Source organism: Typopeltis vanoorti, chromosome 10, assembly GCF_054136105.1.
Source record: "Typopeltis vanoorti isolate ZY-2024b chromosome 10, IOZ_Tvanoo_1.0, whole genome shotgun sequence".
NCBI lineage: Eukaryota > Metazoa > Arthropoda > Arachnida > Uropygi > Thelyphonidae > Typopeltis > Typopeltis vanoorti.
This window is the reverse complement of record NC_143558.1, coordinates 31,593,656-31,609,412: the sequence shown is the minus strand read 5'-3', so window position 1 is coordinate 31,609,412 and position 15,757 is coordinate 31,593,656. Positions and strand designations below refer to the sequence as shown.

General features: G+C 37.1%; 1 protein-coding gene across 1 annotated transcript in view; it reads right to left on the bottom strand.

The window, feature by feature from the left end:
- tw (Protein O-mannosyl-transferase 2) overlaps positions 1-15,757 on the bottom strand; it is a 303,353-nt gene that overhangs the window by 51,227 nt on the left and 236,369 nt on the right. The window contains exon 17 of the mRNA XM_090399620.1: positions 3,682-3,838. Coding sequence (XP_090255746.1) covers positions 3,682-3,838 — 157 coding nt within the window. The remainder of the gene's footprint in view (positions 1-3,681; positions 3,839-15,757) is intronic.

The window sequence follows — 15,757 nt, the reverse complement described above, 5'->3', positions numbered from 1 at the left end:
GTAAAGAACCCAACTCTAACACCCTTGCCCAGCTACCATTCATGGCCCCTAGTTCTCCCACCACCAGTCATATTTTCAAAAATATCTTCTGGATCAATCTTATAGAAACTCTTCAGTAATTTGAATGTCTCAATCATATCACCCCTCCTTCGCCTATAGTCCAATCCCTGCAACCCACAAATCTTCAACCTATTCTCATAAGGTTTATTCCACAGACCTGCTATCATCTTGGTCACTCGTCTCTGGATCCTCTCCACTTCCTCCGCATCACAAAGAAACCCTGGTGCCCATAACTGGGCACAGTAGTTCAGATGGGGTCTTATTAAGGCTCGATACAGAGGAACAACAACTTGTTTGTCTCTGCATGTTAAAGTATTTTTCAGAAGCCAAATGATTTGATGAGCTGATTTAGTCACTTTTGCAATGTACCCCCTAAACTTCAATTCCCTATCCACCAACACTCCCAAATCCCTGGCCTCATCAATCTCCTGAAGTATGGTTCCACCAATGTGATATACTGCTGCTATTCTTTTCACCCCAAAGTGCATAACCTTACACTTTGGCACATTAAATTGATATCCATTTTTCCTAGCCCAGTCCTCCAAACTATCCAAATCATCCTGTAAAATTTTGACATCCTGTGCACTCACAATTGCTCTACCCAACTTTGCATCATCAGGAAACAAGTGAACACTCCTCTCAAATCCTTTCATGTATCATTGATGAACAAATTGAAAAGCAGTGGTCCAAGAAAAGAGCCCTGCGGCACACCACTAGTCACAAGCCGTCTTTTAGACTCCACTCCTGAATAAACCACTCTCTGGTATCTCTCCTTCAACCACCCTCCTATCCATCTCACCAACCCTATATCTATCCCCATCTGCTCCAGTTTACTGATTAGGGTTCCATGTGGTATCCTGTCACGGGCCTTGGCAAGGTCCAGTAGTATCACTGTAAACCCAGTGACCAGCGTAAACCAGTGAAATCATACAACTGTAATGTTTTAAATAGCTTCTATTGGCACTTTTCATATGCTTTTTTCCAGATCTACAACTCTCATCACTCCTTGTCTTAGTATCTCCTATAATGCAAAGCTGATCAATCTCCTTGCAGATATGTATAATGCTATGCATTAAGGGAAGGGGCACTACCCAGATTGGTTTCGACATTTATTAAGGTCTCGTCAGTGGGAGTCAGACCCAGAGGTGGTGATACAAAGATGAAAGCAATGGAGAAGTCATCTTTACCTATACGAGTTGCCAAAAGGTGTCTCACCTTATTATTAAATTACTGTGGATTTAGAGAAAGATGTTGGAAGTTTTTTCCCCACTTGGTTAGACTATAATAAATTTAGTTTAATCCTTTATCCAAGGCAAACTTTGTTTGCTTACACTTGGATTAAGGATTAAACTAAATTTATTATAGTCTAACCAAGTGGAAAAAAAACTTCCAATATTAAATACAGACTTTGTTATATTATCATGATTTCTGGACTACTTGTCATAAAGTGAAAATCTGATCCTCACAGCCACTATTTGACCAAGATCCAGCTTGTTCTTCACCAAGCTTCTCTTCCACAATCCTTCTCAAACGTTTCTCAAGTATACTTGCATAAATCTTACCAGGAACACTCAACAGAGAGATATCTCTGTAATTCGCACATTCAGTTTTATTTCCCTTTTTATATATATGGGTACTATGATCGCTCTACTCCAATCATCTGGAATTGGTCCTTCTGTACAGGCCTTCTGAACTATGCAGTGCAGCATTGTAAGACTTTTATACCTCCATACTTGAACATTGCTGGTCGAATATCATCTACTCCTGCTGCTTTTCCACATTTCAGGCTGTTGATGGCTTTTTCTAAATGAAGTAGGGATATGTATTCCTGGTCAGTGGGTTTTACCACTGTGCTGTCCCTGATGATGCCATATTTCCCTCCGAGCACTAATTTTTGCCTTTGCACCCATTATGATTCACAACAGTCATAACAGAGAGGGATGTGTAGGAGTGAAAGTGGCTTTTGCATCCTCTAAATTAGGCCACCCAAAGAAAGACTTAAGTTCTAGTCTAGTCAACAACTAGAGCAACATTTTATAAGCCATTCTTTGACTGGTTCTGAGTTAGTTGATCTCTGGTACATGCAAGTGGGTTTTTCTCCTGGAAACTCAGGTTTTTTTGTTCCATAAACTTAAGAAAATTGACTGCAGAACCCATACTATTTCAGACAATAACATGCATATTGCCACAAGATGGTAACAATATGTCAGTCATCTCTTCATCGGATGCCGATTATAATTAGTAATAGTCTTAGGTTAGCTGTCTCTGATTGGCTAGCGATGGGAAATGAACTGTACACTCTCTCTCCAAAAATTAGATAGGGCCAAAATGGCCTCACCTACTCCCTATAAGGGAATAAAAGGCATTAGTTGATTTAGTTGCAGGCACAGCAGCGAATGAACAAAACAAATCCATTTCCAAGTAACACCTGAATGCATAGTAGAAGGCAGAAAATGTTCAGAGGACATGTATATTGCATTTTTGTACAAACATTTCTCCATAGTTATTAAATTTGGTTTAATAACTATGGAGTATCCTGTTGAGTATGGAATATCCTATGTTCCGTACTCAATATCCTATTGAGTATGGAATATTCATATGGAATAACTATGGAATATTCCATAGTTATTCCATACTTAGTATCCTATTGAGTATGGAATAACTATGGAATAGTATCTCCATAGATGCCATTCCACAAGCTAAGTGGAATAGCATCTCTGCTCTTCAACATACAGACCAGTGGCTTCAGTAACACTCTCATCTGGATGTTTATAAATATGTTTATGAGAAGATGATTTTCTTTGCTTGTTTGTGAGACCAATATTTTCCTTGGTCTTGTGGGATTCTTAGATTGTCTCATCCTCAGCCAACCCACAACGCAATGTATGCCCCATTGGGATTTATCTTTAAGTGTAATACTGAGGTAGTAATTATGACAAAAGTATCATTTGTTTCTGAAGATACCAGTTCCAGAAACTTTCATTTCTTAGTGCAAAGTTAATTTATTTTCTTCTTTAAATTATATAGATATTTATCTTTCTTCACTAAATACTTTGAAATCCCTCAATTATCTGAACCTTCAAATAGCTAAACCTTCAGTCAACAAGTCCTTGAACAGCATCATGTAGTATGCTGTTCAAGGTCTCAATTGACAAACCACAAATTGATTTTCCAGTCTAATGACTGAGAGTTCACTGTATAAAAAAATTATAAACATTACCAAGATAGTAAAAAATACATTTATTAAACTCACAAAGATTTCACTCGTGTTCTACCCTACATCATCAGAGCACAATTATAACTGTGACAGACACAGCACTGAACTAAGTATTTGGGGAAAACAATTCAAATTCAAGTTTCTGTTTAATCTCATATATTAGCTTTAAAATAATTTAAAACATATAGGTATTATTTAAATAAGGGGACACTCCTAAATGGAAACAGGCTAAAATAGCCGTATAAATAATAATTTAAAACATAATAAATAATATATCTGCTAATGCCTTTTATTCCCCAAAGGGAATAAATAGCCAAGGCCATTTAGCAGTCAACTAACTTTTGGAAATTGGGAGGGGGGGGGGAAGATACCTGTTTACAATACTTCATATTTGATACTTTTACCTTCTGTTTCTTCATCTTTTAAGTATCCTCTCTGCTTCCGAACTGCAATGAAACCATATGCCCCTAAGAAGATTCCCATTAATAGTAAATTGCCCCACCAGATAACTGGATTTCCTAAAAGATAGATTCGGTACTGGTGACCTGAGAAGAACTGCCCCTAGAAAATACCAGTATATGAAAATATTTAAAAGTAACTCTTGTTTGTAATTATTAGTAACAAACCAATAACATTTGTTTCCCTGCTGATTTAATAATTTCAGAAAATATTCTATAAAACTCAATAACATAGTCAGAACTGTCTGTAATTGTTTTAAATTGCATATATTATTATTATTATTATTATTATTTATTATTATTATTAAGAGAGACCTCTAGGGATTCAGGTACTCATTGAGGGAGGCCACATACTACATGCACCAACTATCATACTTGTTCTTGAATTTATTCACGCTGCTTGCACACACAACATCCGATGGCAATCCATTCCAATCACACACTACTCTATGAGAGAAAAATCTAGATTTCATCCCTTTCTTTTTTTCCCCCAGTCCTGAAAATAGTTCAGGCACAAATTTGTTTGCTTACACTTGGATAAAGGATTAAACCAAGTATATAATTTCTTGGTATCTTTAATTTGTAGTATAACCAATTGGAAAAACTTCCAAAACTTTCTCTAATCCAGAGTAATTTAATAATAAGGTGTGACACCTTTTGACAACTCATATGTAAAATTATGACTTCTGCATTACTTCAACCTTGGTATCACCTCTGGGTCTTGCTCCCACTGATGAGACCTCAATAATGGTCAAAACCGGCATGGGTAGTGACTCCCATAATGCATAGCATTATACATACCCGTAAGGATATGTGCTTTGCATTATGGGATACTAATGCAAGTGATGTGAAGTCATACACCTTTACCATGAGTTGCTCCAGTCCTGAAAATAGTTCAGGTGCAAACTTGTTTGCTTACACTTGGATAAGGGATTAAATCAAGTATAGTAGAATTCGCTTATTTTGATCACTGGGAAAAGACAAAACTCTTACACAGATCATATAAATATGAATGCTTATATAAAGAAAGTGCTGAAGCCCTACTTCACAGACCAAATCTAAACCGCAATGATGTTCTTTCCATGCCTAAAGTATGGGAAATTGTCATACAAAATTGTGTAAAAATGACTTAATTGTAATTTAATTTATTTATTTCAATTTAATCTAATTTAAGTTCAGGCCGCAACATGCCACTGCACGCAATTTGGATTCCATTGTACGTACGCGCCCTATCCTTTGTGTCATTCCTAGTATTGTTCTACTGTACTGGTGATGTCCTAAGATACTAGGACGAAATATTTAAGTAATAAAAAACTTACTACTGTGGTTCACATGTGTTAAATTTAGTCATTCTTTTAGTATCCATGCTGATATCCCATAAGTCCTTAATGCTGAATTCTTATTAAGTTTATGCAACAGTTCTAGTACCTACTACACATACACCTGAGTTTCTTCATCCTGTGAAGAGATAGCAATAAACTCAATGTTGCATACACCAGGTTGATAGCTTTAGCAAAATGGGAACTCATTAGTTGCAAAATCTCTTTTGCACCTGCCATCTGCATTCAGTAAAGTTATTCTTTCATATTCATTCTTTCTTTACTTGCAGCATAACAGTAGAATAATTCTTTTGGGTTGTCTTTAGCTTGCAGAACCAGTAACTTTTCACAGTCAGACTTTGCTTTCTGTACAACAACTGTAACTCTTCTGATTTACAGTTTATCATTTTTATAACTGACCTCATCCTAATGCATATGGTATTCCTTCCACATCATATTTTTTCTTACGAATTACTTGCTTAACAAGATTAGACATTTATTTCACTCCTGCCCCCATTTATTCTTAAAACTCTAGGGATGCATTCTGATATTGCATTATTTAAGTATTTTTTAAATGCTTCCCATGCTCTGCTGATATCCATCCCATCCACCAACTGATTCCATGGCATAGATCCCAACATACTCCTCAGTTGATCATAATTTCCTGCTTGTAGTTCACATGTAACCTTTTATGAATGTTCTATTCAGAACATTCATAACTACTTCCCAGGTCAGTACTGCATCATCACTGTCACCAACTGGAGGCAGAATAGTTATGTCTTTAACAGAAACCCTTCTGATACTATAATCAGATCTAACACTCATTGACCTTGAGTTACATCTGTTACATACTGGTTGATGAAGTTGTCTTGTAACAGCTCAATAAATTCAGTTTCATTCTTCTCATGAGATTTTACTGCTACCCAATCAATATTCAGATAATTATGGTCCCTCATTATGATTAATTACTCATTTTGCACCATCATATTTATTTGGTAATGTATTTCATTGTCACTAGCAACCAGTACACTGGGTCTGCAACAACACCCCACTATGTATTTGTTCTTGTAAGACTCCATCTCACACTAGATGGCCTCAATCTCGCTGCCACATGAAAAACTTATTAGTATTGCTATCATAGATCTCAACTCTAACTGAATTCAAATCATCAAAAATCATTAGCAGCACACTCCCCTCCACTCCTGTCTATCCTTCCTAAAAATACTGTATCTTTACACTCAATATCAGTTAATATGTCTGCCTCTGATAGCCAGTTTTCACTAATGCCTACAATCTGAGTTTCCAACGTATTGACCAAAGTGATAAACTCTACCCCTTTGTTTCTCATACTCCTAGCATTCGCATACAGATATAGTAATTTACCTACATGCTTTTTTTGGACCACTTCTCTGTGGTCTGTGTGACACAATTGGACAACCTGTAGATTTTCCTTATATAGTGCCTTTACTTATGCAGACATCCTTGATAAATGTAAATCAGACAAACAAAATCGTTCTCCCCTCATAGTCATTTCCATCACTGTCATAAAGATTCTTTCCATTCCTACCCCTTATAATCTAGTTTCCCTGGCTCTTTGTATTAGGTCTCATACCAATTAATAATTTTTCAAGACTTCTGATACCAAGCACATTCAAGTGCAGGCCATATCTCTTACACAAACCTGTTCTTCCCTCAAACTCACTCCACACATCCAAAAACTTGCATCCACTCCTTCTGCACAGCCCACACATCACCTTTCTTCTTAATTCATTTCTATCATATATAAGTAAAATATAATTTTCACTTTCTCACTCTTCACTCTCACTTCTTCCAACAATCTTTTCATATCTGAAAGGATTGTTGGAAGAGGGTAGTTTATTCAGGAGTTGAGTCCAAAAGAAGGCCTGTGACTAGTGGTGTGCCATGGGGTTCTGTTCTTGGACCACTGCTGTTTAATTTGTTCATTAACAATATAGGAAAGGATCTGAGAGGAACTGCTCATTTGTTTGCTGATGATGCAAAGTTGGATAGAGCAATAGTGAATCCACATGATGTCAAAATTTTGCAATGATTTGGATAGATTGGAAGACTGAGCTAAGGAGAATGGATGCCGGTTTAATGTGGCAAAGTGTAAGGTTATGCATTTTGGGGTGAAAAGAATAGCAGCAGTATACCACATTGGTGGAACTGTACTCCAGGAGATTGACGAGGCCAGGGATTTGGAAGTGTTGGTTGACAGGGAGTTGAAGTTTAGGGGGCACATTGCAAAAGTGGCTAAATCAGTTCATCAGACTACTTGGTTACTGAAGAATACTTTGACGAGCAGAGACAAGCAAGTTATTGTTCCTCTTTATCGAGCCTTGATAAGACTCCATCTTGATTACTGTGCCCAGATCTGAGCGCCAGAGTTTCTTTTTGATGGAGAGCAGGTAGAGAGGATACAAAGGCAAGTGACCAAGATGATAGCTGGTCTATGGAATGAACCTTATGAGAACAGGTTGAAGATCTGTGGGTTGCAGAAATTGGCTGATAGGCGGAAGAGGGGTGATATGATTGAGACATTCAAATTACTGAAAGGTTTTTACAAAATTAATTCAGAGGAAATTTTTCAGAACAGGTCTGGTGGTGGGAGAACTAGGGCCATCCATGGAAACTGGGCAAGAGTGTGGTTAGCAAGGGTGTTAGAACTAGGTTTTTTGCTTGGAGAGTGGTCAATGAGCTGCCAATGTCTGTTGTGGATGCCATGACTGTGAGTGAGTTCAAGGTAAAGAATGATAGATACTGTGTGGATACTGAATAGTTGTTCTGGACATGATGTTTAGGGCCTTCCTCGATGAGTCTAAGGACTCCTTGGAGTTGAACGTAATAATAATAATTATTATTGCTAGTTAAGTTGTTTGTACATACTACAATTATGATCTCTTTTGCTTTGCTCTTCTGTCTTTCATTTGCATGTGCTATATTTTTAAGTTTCATTCCAGGAAAATATCAAATTATAACCTGGACATCAATGGTGCAAAACTTGACATGTTTGCACTAGATGTATATTTATAATTGTGGTGTGTCTAAGATACCTTGATATCTCTATATAATACACACAAGAGATTTTATAGAAGATAACTCTAAAATACAGTAATATACCATTTATCCAAACTTCAAAACAATGACCCTTGCAAATGTAGCAACCAACACGGTATCTAACTAAATACATGTGTCCTAACAACTTATTTCAAATTTTCAGCTGCAGAAAATATGTAGTAACAGCTGTTTATAAAACATTCATTAGGCACACAAATCAAACAATTAATGTAAAGCAAATCTTAAATACTAGCATGCCATATATATACACACACACACACACACTGCATGGAAAGAAGTCAATGGGCAACATCCCCATGGGCAAAGTGCATCGTGCCATGTAACAAGTCACGTGTTTGTAGATGGTATAAATTGGAGGAGAATATGATGCTCCCAATTCAGTGTCAGTGCAAATTTGTCTAGATGAAATGGCTGGGAGAACAGAACTGATGGAGTTTGAAACAAGCATTGGGATAGGCCTATTGTTCAGCAAATTGTTGACAAATTGGGCCATCTCAGGTCAATAATCAGTAATACCATACTGAGTGGATGAGCAGGGAGTCAACCGCAAGTGCTATCTGCAGTGGATGACCCACCATACACACCAAACATGTCCATAGGGTCCCACAAATAATATGTAAAAACTGCCATCTTCAGCCAAAACGTTAAACGTGGAGTTCTGGGCATTGACTGTAACATGAATCTGCACAAAAAACATTCAGAACAGAGGCTGACAACATGGGCTTCCATGGTAGGATCGCAATATTCAAGCCCCACGTTACCAAAACCAACATGCAGCATCATCATCTTCAATGGGACATGGAAGCTTGGAAAGCTACGTTATGGAGTGCCAAATCACATTACATCCTTTACTGAGCAGATGGATGGGTGTAGGTATGGTGGATGCCCAGTGAACATCTCTTACCAGAGTGCATAACCCTAACTATGAAATTTAGTGGTTGTGGTGTGATGGTATGGTCCTGTTTTTCCTGGTTTGGCCTAGGACCTCTGTGGAGATACCTCAGAATTCAGTGCCACAAACACTGAATTCTGAGATATCTGAACATTCTGGACAATACAATGCTTCCAACTTTGTGGCGTTTCTGTGGAAATTACCACTGTCTCTTTCAGTAAGACAATGCAGTGTGTGATAAGGCTGCTGTAACTGCATGATTTGTGATATGAACGTCACCACACTTGATTGGCCTTCGCAGAGCCCTGATCTCAACCCTACTGAACATCTGGAGGATGAACTGAAGTGTTGGGTGAGGTCGAGGGATGGCTGAACAGAAGAATTATATTTTTCTCAAGATCTGTTTTAACTTTAATTAGCACCCCATTTTCATCTTTAAGGGCTATTAATTTATTTTGTCCTTTTAGATTCATTGTTTTCTATTTTAATCAGGATTTTCCTTGTTCTGAAGTTTCTAATTTCTTGTATCATCTTTTCCTTACTGTTTTACAAAGATCCAAGAATTCTATTCTACTTCGCTTATCTAGATCTCTTTTAATTTCTTTTCTTTTCTGGCAAGTACAAAATGAATCATCATCATGAGGAGCTTTAGCTACATCAATATAAACTGGAAAGAAAAAACAGCATACAGTAATAAGGAAACTGAATTTTTGGAATTCTTGAGGGACAAATGTATTAGGCACCATGTGATGGAGGGAACATGAGGTTCAAGAGTTTTAGACTCGGTTAGAGCATCAGAAGATCTAATTGCAACTGAGATCACATCTGCTCCCCAAGTGGTGAGATTCACCATGCAGTGCTGACTTTGAAAAAAATAATTTATGTGGAATTATAAGGGTGACTATAACAGATCAGAATCTGGCTCAGAGCAGTACAATCAATGAAAAATTTGAAGGAAGAGATGTTGGTAGTGCATAAGGGCTAGAAAAGAAATACTTGTTAATGGCAGTGGCAGACTGCATACCTTGAGTGAAGAAGATAAAGCAATCTGGAGTAAAACAAATGATTAGAGAAATCAAGAGAAACTGGAAGATGAAAAAGAGGTCATAGAGAGCATATAAAGAGAGAGGTGAAGAACAATGTATGAGGAACATAAGGCTCAAGCTAGGAAGGACTAGTATAAGAAGAAGAAGAGAAAAATTACAATACAAGAAGACACTAGTCCTGTGATGCAAGGAGAATCCAAAGGGATTCTGCTATGGCCAGCAGGAGGAGATCGGAGGACATTGCTGGATGGAAATGATAGCCAGGTGAATAATGGTTATTTAGTGTTCACTTGATTAGACTGCTTCATCCTGGTAAAGTAGGCTTTATTCCTAGAGAATGCAAATAATGATAAAATTTTCCTGACACTAATGTCAGGAAACATTTATTTAATATTTATATAATTTTGGGCTAGGTTTCCTAGCTGAAATTATATTTGGATAATACTGAGATAACATGGTTAAAAAGCATTAAAATGGTTGATATATTTCATCCACATAACAAATGAGTTTCAGGACCTGTCTCTCATTAATTCACTACACTCTCTTTAGCACAGACTTTTAGTTTATGCTGATTGCATTTTTTATAAATACAGAATTGGCTCTCTCCTTCGCCTTTAAATTTGTTAAAATGCATAACGCTGCTATTCAAAGTTACTCCAAACACAAAGAATTTCTTTTTTTCCTTTAAGTCTACCTTCTTTCCTAAAGAGTATAATCTCCAGGTGTTCATATCCACTATCAATGTTTCTCTTCAATCTTCTGCCTACTCATACTGCAGTTGCATAACCTCTCATAAGACAAGATTACCATTAAAAAAAACACGCTCAAATCTTATATCAATAATATATCAATCACTATAATCAATATATACCTATATCAAACTCACATCCAATACTAAAATGTTGTTGGAACTTTGGTATTTGATAATTCGTTGCTTCCTCATTTGTTGTGGATACTTCTGTTAATATTAAAATATCTATGTTTGTCTATATCTTTCTTCAGATAAGCTTGGAAGGTAAGCCAGTATTTCTGAATACTCCTGATGCCGATACGGAGAATGGATAATCCTCTTTGTCCAGTCAGTTGTTTCCACTCAGTTATCAAGTTTAGAACATAGCAGCTTCATATTCATGAGTGACTAGGTCTGCATTCATGTAGATTGCTATGTTGTTTCATTCTTTAAGAAATAGTGTTTCTTTTAATGTGGCAGATCTTCTAAGGATTTTATTTGAATTGGCTTTGCATCTTGTGTCTTTTTTAGGAATATTTTGCTTTCTTACACATAGAAACTAGTACCGTATATTATCGCGTATAATGCGAAAAATTTATGGTAAAAAATACTACTTAAAGTTAGGGGTTCGCATTATATGCGGATCCTAAAAAATATAACATCTTATTAGACTTGCTCACACAATATATACTACCTAATGCCTATGCAACCGAATCTACTTGATTCACTCGCATTCGGCGACCGAGCGCGCATCATATCTGTGCATGCGCTCTCCATCACCGAATGATAGAGCACAGTGAGATAGATAGAGCACAGTTAGGTATATCGGTTTAACCACAGTTCATTTTAAATATTATTCATTAAACAAACCTAGCCTGAAAATGAGCCAACAGAAACGTAAACGTTCATCTTTTGAAGCAGGATTTAAATTGTGTGTCGTGCAGTTTGCAGAAGAGCATAATAACAGTGTTGCTATGAGAGAATTTGGTGTAGCGGAGAGTAATATTAGACTTTGGCGTAAGCAAAAAGACAGTCTTGGAAAAATCCCCAAAACAAAATGTACCCGTCATGGAGATGTAGCATCCTTTCCAGAACTCGAAGAAGAGCTAAATGAATAGATTTTGATGCAACGACAAGATGGCATTATAGTAACAAGAAATGCAATTCGTTTTCGAGCTCTACAACTCAAGAATAGTAAATTCAAGGACATACCAGGTATTTCATCTTTTCTTGCTTCGCCTGGGTGGTGCAACAGATTTATGGAATGCAAAGCATTAACATTACGACACCGAACAAAAATTGTGCAGAAGTTACCAAAGCAGCTTGAAAAAAAAGTGCAGTCCTTCCATAAATTTATCATAAAATTACGGAAGTGTCACGGATATGAACTTTCCCAAATTGGCAATATGGATGAGATGCCCATGTACTTTGATATGCCTGGAAATCGAACAGTAAACTCAGTTGGTGAAAAGGGTGTCTTCATAAAAACAACGGGATATGAAAAAACGCATTTTACCGTTGTTCTAGCATGCATGGCAGATGGAACCAAATTAAAGCCAACAGTGATATTTAAAAGGAAGAAAATTCCGAAGCATATAAAATTTCCACCAGGTGTAATTGTTCGCGCCAATCAGAAAGGTTGGATGGATGAAGAAGGTGTACAATTGTGGCTGGATCACATATGGAACATACGTCCAGATAGCTTGTTATGTCAACAAAGCATGTTAGTGTGGGATATGTTCCGGGTGCATTTAACAGAGGCAAGCAAAGAGAAAGCATGTGAGCTACGTACAGAACTGGCAGTCATACCGGTTGGTATGACTTCCATTTTGCAGCCGCTTGATGTCAGCTTGAATAAGCCATTTAAAGATCACTTACGTGAAAAATGGAGAGAATGGATGTCATCTGGTTTGGTGAAGATGACAAAGGGTGGGAATTTTCAGAAGCCTGAGATCACCCTAGTCACCAGCTGGGTTAAAGAAGCATGGGATTCGATACCATCTGAAATGATTCAACGCTCATTTCTTAAATGTGGAATAAGTAATTCAATGGATGGATCCGAAGATCATGTCATATACAAAAGTGAGGATGATGCACAACAAATTGGAGAGCATGAAGATGATGATGACAACTGCTACACTGATGACACAATCCCTACAGATGAATTTATAAATGAAATGTTTGACGACTCAAAAGATGAAGAATTTAAAGGATATTGACATTTTGTTTTAAAATAAATATTTCTTTCGTTAATTCGTCTTGTATTTTGACATTTCGTTTTTAAATAAACGTTTCTTTCGTTAATTCGTATTGTATTATTTATAATGTTATGGAACAAGATTAACAGATCGCATTATACGTGAATATGGCATTTTAGGGCTAGTTTTCAAACAAAATTTCTAGTTCGCATTATACGTGATAATATACGGTAGTTTTTTTACTGTTTGTACTTTTTTTGGGTATATGGTAGAATAGTTTCTTGTAATATTGTGTTTAGTACTCGAAAAGGTAAACTGTGATATGGTCATGGCTTGCCTTCGGATCCATGGCTACTGTTTTCTTTTTTTTTTCTTATTGGCTTTTATGAGGTTATCTTTTGTAGGGCTGTTTAAGTCACACCTCATCGCAATACAACAGGAAGTGGTCAGGACCAAAGAAAGTTTGCACCTGAAGTATCTTCAGGGCTGAGGCAACTCATGGTAAAGGTGGACTTAAGCTCTCATCACTTGTCTTAGTATCTCCCATAATGCAAAGCACATCTCCTTGTGGACATTTATAATGATATGCATTAAGGGAAGGGCCACTACCCAAACTGGTTTCGACTTATATTGAGGTCTCGTCAGTGGAAGCCAGACCCAGAGGTGGTTGTACTAAGGTGGAAGTAATGGAGAAGTCATATTTACTTATACGAGTTGCCAAAAGGTGTCTCACCTTATAATTAAATTACTCTAGATTAGAGAAAGATGTCGGAAGTTTTGTAACCTTGGTTAGACTAAGAATAATAAATTTAGTTTAATCCTTTATCCAAGTGTAAGCAAACAGAGTTTGCACCTGAAGTATCTTCAGGACTGAGGCAACTCGTGATAAAGGTGGGCTAAGCTCTTTCATCACTTGTTTCACTTGGCTTACAAGCAATATTTATTTGCTTACAAGCTTTGTTTGCTTACAGTATAAGCAAACAAAGTTTGCGCCTGAAGTATCTTCAAAACTGAGGCAACTCATGGTAAAGGTGGACTAAGCTCTCATCACTTGTGTCACTCGGCTTACACTTGGATAAAGGATTAAACTAAATTTATTATAGTCTAACCAAGTGGAAAAAACTTCCAACATCTTTCTCTAATCCAGAGTAATTTAATAATAATGTGAGACACCTTTTGGCAACTCGTATAGGTAAATATGACTTCTCCATTACTTCCACCTTAGTATCACCACCTCTGGATCTGGCTCCTACTGACGAGACCTGAATAAAGGTCAAAAGTGGTCTGGGGTCGCCCTTCCCTTAATGCATAGCATTATACATATCGGCGAGGAGATGTGCTTTGCATTATGGGAGATACTAAGACAAGTGATGAGAGCTTAGTCCACCTTTACCACGAGTTGCCTCAGTCCTGAAGATACTTCGGGTGCAAACTTTGCTTGCTTACACTTGGATAAAGGATTAAACTAAATTTATTATAGTCTAACCAAGTGAGGAAAAAAAAATCTTCCAACTTCCAAGTGGTCAGGATAACCCCCCCCTTCTCTTTTCCTTTTTTGAGGTAATCGATGAATGGACTGAATGTGCTTTGGTTCAATTAAGACACCAATTTTATAGCTTAATTGATTATTGTGTCTTTTAAATGTTCGGCTGATGCAGTTTCTGGAAGACAGCCTATAAAGGTTATTTTTATTCTGGTGTTGGTTTAGAAGTTCATACTGGATTTTTAAGGAACTTAGTTCTTGCTGCAGTTTCACTGTTTCTTTAATTATAGTATGCAATCTTTCTGTTAGTTCTTTGCGTTTTAATTTCTCTGACATTAATAGAACTTCTACAGAATTATTATTAAACTTGATAAATCCTTCATACCCGTGTGGAGACAGCTATGAAGGATTAACCCCAATCGGGTGCATCCCCTGGTGGCGGATCGGGGAATGCTCGTCATAGTTTACTATGAAGGGTAGGAGGGAAATAAAATACCTCCTGCAGACCAACAGGATAGCACTTCCCTCATAGGCTGGTCTGGGGGCCTCGAAGATGGCAGCCCCACCACCAGACTTGGGTGCTGAAGGCTAATCCCCTGCACGCCTTAAAATTTCACCCATTAAAAGAAATAACAAAGAGATAGCCGAACTGCTAAATGGTTAACGACAAAGCAAGGAAAAAGGTACATGAAATACGGAACATGGAATGTTAAAAGTCTACATGGAAAAGAAAACGAATTAATAGATGAATTTAAAAAATCAAGATTGGATCTGCTAACAGTCACAGAAACAAAAAAGAAAGGTCAAGGTTGCCAGAAAATGAAAGATGGGTATATACTTTTCTATTCAGGGGTAAACCCAAAAGAATAGGGAAAACAAGGGGTAGCTTGCATAATTAAACCAGATCTCAAAGAATATATTACTAAATGGCAACTAATAAACGAAAGTTGTTGACAATCACTATAGATTTTAAATCAGACAACCAAGTATTCACTGTAATTGTTGCATATGGCCCAACCGATAATGCTAATAAAGAAATTAAAGATGAATTCTTCGAACTCATACAAAAAACAATTGAAGAAGTTCAAGGGCATATCATACTACTAGGAGACCTTAATGGCTGGGTAGGGAATCAAGTAGATGAAGAAACGAAACAAGTGTTGGGATCACAAGGAGAAATAACCTGGAATAGTAATGGAGAAAGAATAATAAATCTTTGCCTTACAAATAATTTAGTAATAGCGAATACTATGTC